The 9,427-nt window shown below is 48.8% G+C and overlaps 1 protein-coding gene across 1 annotated transcript; it reads right to left on the reverse strand.

Moving 5' to 3' along the window:
• Nucleotides 1-202: 202 nt before the first annotated feature.
• On the reverse strand, nucleotides 203-1,627 carry Actrt2 (actin related protein T2). The gene has a single exon (XM_036177381.1). The coding sequence runs from the start codon at nucleotides 1,442-1,444 to the stop codon at nucleotides 311-313; it is 1,134 nt and encodes a 377-aa protein (XP_036033274.1). The 5' UTR covers nucleotides 1,445-1,627; the 3' UTR covers nucleotides 203-310.
• Between the last annotated feature and the right edge of the window lie 7,800 nt (nucleotides 1,628-9,427).

Below are 9,427 nucleotides of genomic sequence, written 5' to 3' on the forward strand. Positions count from 1 at the left end.
TGAGCACCAGGTCCCAGTGAGAGACTCTTGTCTCAGAAAGCAAGGTTGTTCCTGAGGAAGGATACCTGAGGTCCACACAGGCACTGCACCCACCCACAAGTGACCACTCCCATGCAAGTGCATATGTGTACCCATACACTCACACTCACCCAAAGCAATTCTTCTGCCTCAGAGAATGAACCAAGTTTGACACAGCCAAATGCTTCACCATTCATCTTTATTTGAATATGCCGCTGAGGCCATGGGTGAGCTCACTTCCCATGGGTGTCCCTTGTGAGGAACAGTGTGGTTACTGGAAGCATGGAGTTCTTCAGAAGCACCGTCTCTGGACCACAGATGGCCCAAACTCCTTGAAATCTACAGCAGTGATCCACATCTGCTTAAAGCTGCTCAGAGAGGTGACGATGGAGGCCCCAATCCATGTGGAGAACCAGCGGTCAGGAGGTGCTGTGATCTTGATGGGGACTCCCTTGGAAGCCAGCTGCTCAAGTTCCCTCAGGAGCCTGTCATCCAACCCCTGAAACAGCGTGGTGCCCCCTGACAGGACAATCTCCCCAAAGAGTGTCTTCTGTATGTCAGCATCACACTTGGCTATGCTGTTGGATGCCATCTGTGCCAGCCCTGGACCATGGGTGCCCAGCTGGTCTGGAGAGAACAGGACCTCAGGAGCCTGGTACAACTGGTCTCCAATGTAGATGACATTCCCATCAGGCAATTTGTACTCCCTCAAGACGTCTTCTGCCCGTCGAGAGAGTTCCTCCTCAGGCTCCAGGGCCACGTAGCATAGTTTCTCCTTGATGTCATCCACCAGGGTTCTGTCCAGTGGGCATGGAAAGGCTCTCCCACTGGCCAAGAGGAGCCGAGTGAGGAGCTCCGTGATGTCCTTGCCAGCCACGTAAAGTTTGCTGACTGCATGAGGCAAGGAGTAACCCTCAAAGATAGGGACAGTGCAGGTGACCCCATCCCCGCTGTCCACCACCAGGCCTGTGACACAGGCCGAGGCATAGAGTGCCAAAACTGCCTGGTCTGACAGATAGAAGGCAGGCACGTCGAAGGTCTCAAACATCACTTCTGCCGTCTTCTCCCGGTTCTCCCTTGGGTTCAGGGAAGGCTCCGTCATGAGCACGGGCTGTTCACTGGGCTTCACACCCAGTTCCCATTCGAAGAGATGTCTCCAGAGCTTCTCCACATCATCCCAGCTCGTGACCAGGCCCCGCTCAATGGGGGAGTGCAGGCGCAGGGCCTCCTGTTTGTACAGGGCTTCCTCCCCAACAAAGTACTTCTTCTGATTGGCTCCTGTAGAAGGCATCTTGAATTTCGGGTACCCCACAACAGAGCTGGTGACATGACGAGGTCCAATCTCCCCAGACAGCCCTGCCTTACAGAGCCCAGATCCATTGTCAAAAATCACAGCAGGAGAATCTAGAACCTGTGGGTTAAACATGTCTTCATCAACCCCTTCTGAGTGACACAGAAATGTCAGATGAGCCTTCTTGGGCCAGCTCGTGTCACAATGGGTTTTCTGGAAGTTCACAGAATTCCAGGGTTGCTGGAGGTCTCCCAAGCACAGCTAGCAGACTGACCCCAGTGCCCAGGAACCCTCCATTCTGCTTTGGTGGCCTGCTCTCCTCTCAGGTGGCCTTGACCTGCAAGGCCTTTTCAAGGATGCTTGACTGATATGTAATAATCCAGATGAAGTAACAATCATCTGCAGTGGGTGTCAGAGTCTGTGGTGGGGCTCTGAACCCCTGTGTTCTCTGAAGGGAAAGATAAGCAGAAAAAGTCATGGTGATGTTGAGAGGCCTGGGGATCTCACATCAGAGGCCTCCTTATGCAATGAGGCAGCCTGAGGGCACTGTCTTGTGTAGGATGACACTTCCCTTCCCAGGCTCTATGGGCAATGTCTAGCAGACCCTCAGAACATTCCTTTTTGAATATGTTCTCTTCTAGGAAGCCCTCAGGAATGTCTCCTCACTCTGTCTAATTGACTCTGGTTCTCTGTCTCCGTTCCGGTCTAGGGCAGGGTCCTTCATCTCTCTCTGATGACCTTAAGATGCCCAAGAGCGATCTCTAGTTCATTTTCTTACCAGCTCATACAAAGGTGGCCCCTCTGAAGTTTGGCACACCTGTGTGTCTAGACACACAGGACAGTAAAGGCATACCCATTGAAGGGTTCTCAGAAACAAGGACTGGGGCTTCAGAACAAGTCTGGGAATGTGGATGGGAGCCACTTGCTGTGGCCTCAGAAACACACAGACATGAGGCTCTGAGACTCTACTTGGCACTCAGCTTGGGAGAATACAGAAGGGTTGAGCCTGGCACAGCTTCCCTGTTCTCTTATGATGGAGAGGGCCTTGGAAAGGTAGCTTCATCTTTCCAATTGTGTGCAAAGACACAGATAAGCCAGATTCCTCTTCCACCCAGAAAGTTCTGCTAAAGCCTCACCTCCTGGTGCCACACCCTTCCTAGAGTCTCTATGCCCTACTGACCCTGCTGATCCATCATCAGGTATTACTAAGAAAAGCTGTCACAAGTCTGTGTTGTTCAGACACATGATGTAGACATGATATAGAACACAATGTGAAAGCTCACGAGGATGTGTAGTAGATATGTGTCATGCATTGGCAGTATGGATGTATACTTAAAGATAGGGCTTTCTCAGTACCACTGGACCTTGCTGGGGATGTCGATGAAAATTTGGTGGTCACTAGAGGCTTTGCCTCAAAGGACCCCTAGAGGAAAACATCCAACACAGATGGATGCTGAGGTGTTGCAGAGAGAGATCTTCACTCTTCAGAAATCCATGTTCACCATGCCAGCTCTATGGTTGCTTACAACTCTCTCAGCCCTGTACCCATCAAGACCATGAGATGGGATGGGTACATGAGAGCCCTCATAGTCGCCCATAGTGGGCCAGGGTCCCAGGTCAGACACAAACATAGGTCCTATGGCCATTCATGCTCTGCAATGCTGAGGTCAGGCCCCTGATAGATGCCTAGTCCCCAGAGAAGGAGGCTCCCACAGAGGTTGCAAAGCCAGATCCTGAAGTCTTCAGACCAGGTCTCTTCCAGGGGTTGAGAACACCTTGGTGAAGATGCCCTGCATGCTTGTGGGTGCCATATTGCCTCTGGGAGATGATATGTCTAATCAGCAATAGTATGTTCTGCTTATGAAAGGCCCCTTCTGCCCTGTGCCCAGCAAGGCAGCCTTGACCTTGGAAAGGCCCCCAATGGCCATGACTATTGAACTGATTATGTCCTCTACCTAAACCCAACTCTGTATAATCCGATCATTTGCTCTTGTTGTTGGAATACTAAAACTTAAAGTCCCACATTTTCAGAACTATATTCCTATCTGGCTGCCATGGGGGTGGGTGGTAGAATAATGTGACTTGGGGTTCCATCTTGCTTGCATTACAAAATCCCCACATGTTCATCTCTTAGGCATTGCCATGTCTTTCCAACTAAACCAAATGAGTGATAAAGCTTTCTCGATCTGAACATGGTCTGTGGTGGGAGAAGAGGAAACAGTGCTTGGGGCAGAGGGCTCTTGGGGCAGTGATGAATGTGTGTCTCAGTGGCTGCAGCTAACTCAGGTTTTGGCATTCCTGGGAGGCACAAGAGAGAGAGTTCTGACTCTTTCCTTTCATGTGGGTGTTATGGCGTGCTGAGGCTCCTTGGCACCCTGCTAAGATAACAGCACATGATAGCAGTGTCCAAGGGGCCAGCCAATTCTTACACAAGTATAGACAGGCAGCCTAGCCTTGTGTCCTCCCCAGATGTGGCTTCCTCCTCAGTCTCCAAGTTAGGTTCCCAGCTCTCTCAGTTCCTCATCCTCTGAACTGCTCCCTCTGTGTGTGTGTGTGTGTGTGTGTGTGTGTGTGTGTGTGTGTGTGTGTGCTCACATGTATGCACATGTGTAAATAGTGTAAGGGTACAAGTGTATGTGTGCATGCATGTGTGGGTGGGTACATGTGGATGCCAGAGGACAACCTTAGGGTGTCTCAGGGTGTTGTTCTCGAGTGTTACCACCTTGTCAACTGAACTATCACTTAAGACCCTCTAGGTCAATCCCTGTCTCTCAATCCACTGCTTTTGAGAAAGCCAATCTGTAGCCTGGAGTAAACATCTGTGAACAGAATGTCCAGGAAGAAGCCTCAGGATAGCCATCTGAGTATGTCCAGCCCCTTTTCTTAAATGTCTTGCTGCTGAGCCTAGGAGAGACACCACCCTTGGTATGATGCCGTCTCCTCTCTGTCTCAGGACAGCTGTGGCTACCAGGGTTCCACACACCCAGCTGAGTGGTCCAAGGAACAGCATTACTTGTTCACACTGGGACGGTGCCTTTCAGCCAGGAGTGGACCTTTGTCAGGCACCAGATGGGATTCCTGGATGCTGGGGACTGGCTGGCTGATCATCTTATCTGGGTCTTATGTTGGAGTCCAGAGAGGGCAAGGCTCAGCCCAGAACATGGCACAGGCTCAGCAAACATTCTATCCTGACACCAGTGTCTAACTGAGTGAGAGACAAAGAATTGGGGGATGGGGATCCTGAAGACCCTGCCATGGAGCAGCCAAGGGCATCCCCTCAAGTAACATCACATGGCCATTGAAAATAAAAATGGGTGGATTTATGAGCCATAGCCTCTGAACGTGACGTTGGGCAGGTTTGGAGCTGCCCCAGGGCAAAAATTCCACGTGCTTCTCAGGTGGTGGGAACCTCCTCAGCCCTCTTTAGAATAGAATCCTTGATGTGAGTAGTAGCACTCCATCTCAGAAACGCTCTGACCCTGAGTCCCAGGGTTGGTATGTCTTGGAAGGACTGTGTGCTCCTTATTGTGGCCAAGACCCTCCGGTCTTCCTGTCACTGCAAGTATGTGTTATCAGTAAGAAAGAAACATGTGGTCGCTGGCTAGTAGTGCCGTTTCAGGGGGCCGCCACAGTGAGGGTGTGTTTGCCATTAACACAGACTCTCTCCTCTCCCGGCTCCAATTAGAAGCTGCCTGAGTCTGCTGCCCCTACCCTAAGCCAGCCAAGCCTCATAAATCGCTTGAACAAGTTTATGGACAAACTGGCTATAATGCCATCTCCCTCACCAGTGCTCACCCTGGAGGGCCACTGTTCCCTTTCCATCCAGCAAACATGCTCTTGTTTCTGTTCTACTGTTTGTGGTGATAGCAGTCTTCTCTTGCTTCCTTTGACACTACTTCCCATTTGAAGGTCATGGTGTGAGGTGGGCAGGTCCTGGAATACATGAAAAGGTGCTAGGCATTTATATGGAGTGGATAGCCACATACCTTCCAAGTACCCCTGCCTTCCCACTAGTCTTTCTTGAAGTGCCTGGGTCCCCTGAGCCCTGAGACAGGCCTACCTGTCTGTCTCAACATCATCATCATCATCATCATCATCATCATCATCACCATCATCATCATCTGTGGTTTAATCTATCTCTAGTCCCCAGAGCCTCAGCCAATTAGTGACCAGCAGACTGAGCTCATTAGTGCCTACCTAACATCTGGTAGCCAGATCCTCTTGTAGAGGGATTGGTCCACATGTCCGCAGGAGCAGGGTGACCCTTCAGATGGCAGGATGCACACTGTCATTGTAAGATAGCTCCACAGAAAGCTACTTTCCCACTTCATGCTCTGGGTACTCCCAAGTGGTTCCAGGCCCAAAGTATGTTCCCTGGCAACTAAGCCCTTCTGAGTCTCAGAGATGCAACTAGTATCATCTATGTACTTACCAATCTACTTACCCACCTGCCCATCTTCCTGTATACCACCAACCCTTCCATACACCCTCCCACTTACCTACCCATCTATCCATCCATCCATCCATCCATCCATCCATCCATCCATCCATCCATCCATCATCTACCCATCCATCCATATCTATCCTTTCATACACATACTTACCTACCCATATACCCATTAATCTGCTCATCCATCCCTCCATTAATTCACCCTTCCATCCATTCATTTACTCATCTACCCACCCACCCATCCATCCATCCATATACCTACACGACTCATCTTCTCACCCATCTATCCACTTATTCATTCAAATATCCATCTTTCTACCAACTCAGACATATCACACACCTCTCCCTCTTCTCCCTTCTTCCTCCTCTCCTCCCCCTCCTTCCTCCCTTTTCTTTTGATTCTTCTTTACCTCAGACAAGGGACAGACAACTGTGGGCAATGTTCTTGGGGCATCAGCCAAGGCTCTTCCTGGACCAATGACTTCATTTCCTGGTTGTTGGTGTGTTGGGAACCAATGGTTTATGGTTCCCACCTCTTGTCAACTGACAGCTACTTGGGAAGTTATGCACCCCAAGAGAAGTGCACAGCCAAAACCTGACTAGTCACTGAGGTACAGATAGACAGATAGACAAATGAACAGATGTTTGCTTCTGTTGTGCTTGAGACCATAAGGCTTCTCTCCCCTGTCTCACTGCTCCCACTCTGGTCTTTCTACAGGAGCAGTCTCTGGATAAATGACCCTGTGTCTTCATGTCTGAGAAAAGATATGCCAGCAGCCCCTTCCTGTTGGCAAGAATGACAGATTTCCACAAAAATGAACTGTCAGAATAAACAGTCATAATTAATAACAGGGACTCTCTAGTGAGAAAAAACAACATGGAATCTTCACTGTGGTGGCTCTGGGATCCTCACCAGACCCCTCCAAGCAGAGAGAACAGGTACCTCCAAGATGGAAGGGTCTAAATAACACCTGATGTCTAAAACACATAGATGTCTAAAACACCTGCTATTTCTAGGGATATGCTTGGCCAGAAAGAGGGCTAATGGTAGTGTTTAGAAGGGAGAGGACATGTCCCTCTGCTGGCAGCTTCTACCAATTCACCTAGCAGTTATGTTTCAGCAAAACCTGTCCCTGGGACCTAAAGCTTAGCTGTTTCACACTATTTCTCTCTAAGCTCAGTAGAGGGCAGCGGACGGGGAAAGCAGAAAGTGAAACCGGGTACCCAGTGTCTCCCATTCACTGCTGGGTAAAAGAGTAATGGTGCATGATAGGTATCTTCAGTTGTTAACTTGACTACATGTGATATTAACTAGAACTCAAAACATGCAGGGGCACACTAGTGAGAGATTTTTGCTTAGTTTGATGTGGGAAGATCCACTTCTAATCCAGATTTTTCAAGGTGGGAAGACCCACTTCTAATTGGGGCTGTGCCTTCTTTTGGAAGCCTATCTAAGGACATGGAAGGAGGAAGCTTTTGCTCTTTGCAACCCCATTCCTTCACTGGTATTCTAGCCTAATTCTTTGGGATTCAGATGCATACTGAAGACTGCTGAGACATCTAGCCTCTTGGACTGAACAACTACTGGATCTTGGACCTCTGTTCATGAGCAGCTATTGTTGAATTATCTGGACCATAGCCTTGTAAGCCATTCTTAAAATCCCCCTTTTATATAGAGAGGTTCATTCTATAAGTTCTGTTAATCTAGAGAACCCTGACTAACACAGATTTAGTGGTGACTTCAGGGCAAGACCCCACCCAGCCAAGCTTCCGACTTGTGAAAAGGGATAAAGAAAAGTTTCAGCAGTGAAAGAAACCATCAACCACAGAAAGCTGATGCAGATGTAATTGATCCATGGGGCCACGTTCCAGCCCCAGCAAGTGGCAAAACTTGGCAGCTTCAGCCATGCGGTTCTGGCTTTAGAGTCAAGGATACAAGAAAGGAGTTGTAGACTCTCTCTCTCCACAACTAAGGAAATCCATTTAGACCAGGCAGATGTTAAGGGTGTCCCTGCATGGAGACCTAGAGAGGCCATTGCATGAAGCTGTGAAGTTGAAGCCTGGACTGCCTTGGAGATGTTGGAGATGCCAGAGTTATGGGATATCTGCCAAGGAGAGCTGCCGACTAGGTGTGGAACCAGCCCAAGAGAGAGAAGTGTGCTGCAGTCAACAAAGCTGAAAGGAGCTGGAGGTCTGAAGAGCCCTCTGACATCAAGCATGGAGCCACAGAGGAGTTTGCCCAGCTGGTTTTAGGTCTTGTTTTGGTGCCTTATTTCCTCACTGTGCTCCCTTTCCTCCCTTTTGGAATGGTAATGTATGTTCTGTACCATTGTATGTTGGAAGCATGTGATCTGCTTTTTTACTTTGATTTTACAAGAGTTACAGTTAAAAGAGTCTCAGAAGAGACTTTGAACTTTTGAACAATGTTGAGACTGTGGTAGATTATAGGGACTTTTGAAGTTGAACTGAATGCATTTAGCATTATGATCTGGCTACAAGTCTATAGTGGAATGTGGTGGTTTGAATAAGAATGGTCCCTACAGATTTGTATATTTTAATTTTTAATCACCAAGGAGTAGCCCTACTTAAAAAAGGATTAGGAGGTGTGGCCTTATTAGAGCAGATGTGGCCTTGTTGGAGGAGGTATGTCACTGGAGGTGGGCTTTGAGGTTTCAAAATTTCAAGCCAGGCCCAGAGTCTCTCTCTCTTCCTGCTGCCTGTGGATCCAGATGTAGAACTCTCAGCTACTTCTCCAGCACCATGTCTGCCTGCGTGATGCCATGCTTCCCAATGTGACAATAATGGACTAAACCTCTGAAACTACAAACAATCCCCAGTTAAATGTTTTGCCTTATAAGAGTTGTGGTCATGGTGTCTCTTCACAGCCATAGAATGCTAAATAGGACAGAGTATCTGTGAGTTACTGGGAAATTCCTGATACTCTGAAGATACATGGACAACAAGGAGGATATGCTCACTCTGACCCTGGTGCCTTGCTGGATTATGACTTCCATGAGATAAGATGTGTTCCTTCCATATTGTCCCAGGCTTCCCTGGGTGCCATCTCTTTAGTCCTCACTATCACTTCCAACTTGGAATCACTGATTTCCAGGGTCAGCTGCCTCACCTGTCTGCTCACAGGGTATCTTTCCTTCTGACAATTCCCTTGGTCTGGTTGTCCTGGACAAACATTGTCACTGTTGTGCTTTGGGTCTAGCCTCTGAACATCTACCCTCTGCACCCTGGCAGATGTCATATCTGCCAGTCCTTACCCTGGGCCCCAACATCTCTCTTTGGGTACAGAGCATTGTTCTGGGAAGGGCAGGCCCCATCAGGATCGGCAGAGACCCTGGGACTGTGGAGGTTCCTCTAGCCCTGTCAGTAGATGGGCCCCAACACTCACACCATGGAAACCTCTGGAGAGACTCGAGGTGGCTGAGGTAGTGTACAAGAATCAGGGTCTCCTGTTTGCACCCAGTGCTCTTGGCACATGTCATGTTTTGATATCAGTGTGGATGTTTGTGTGACTTTTAAAACACGGAGTTCCTTTCACTAAGAGTATTCAATCACCATGGCCAGAGAACACTCCCATTTTGAGAAGAGCAAGCTTAGAATGGCCAGGTAAAATAAGAAGTGCATCTTTCAGTGCAGGGCTGAGCTTGCAAAAG

This window comes from Onychomys torridus, chromosome 2 (genome assembly GCF_903995425.1).
Source record: "Onychomys torridus chromosome 2, mOncTor1.1, whole genome shotgun sequence".
NCBI classification, from domain to species: Eukaryota; Metazoa; Chordata; class Mammalia; order Rodentia; family Cricetidae; genus Onychomys; species Onychomys torridus.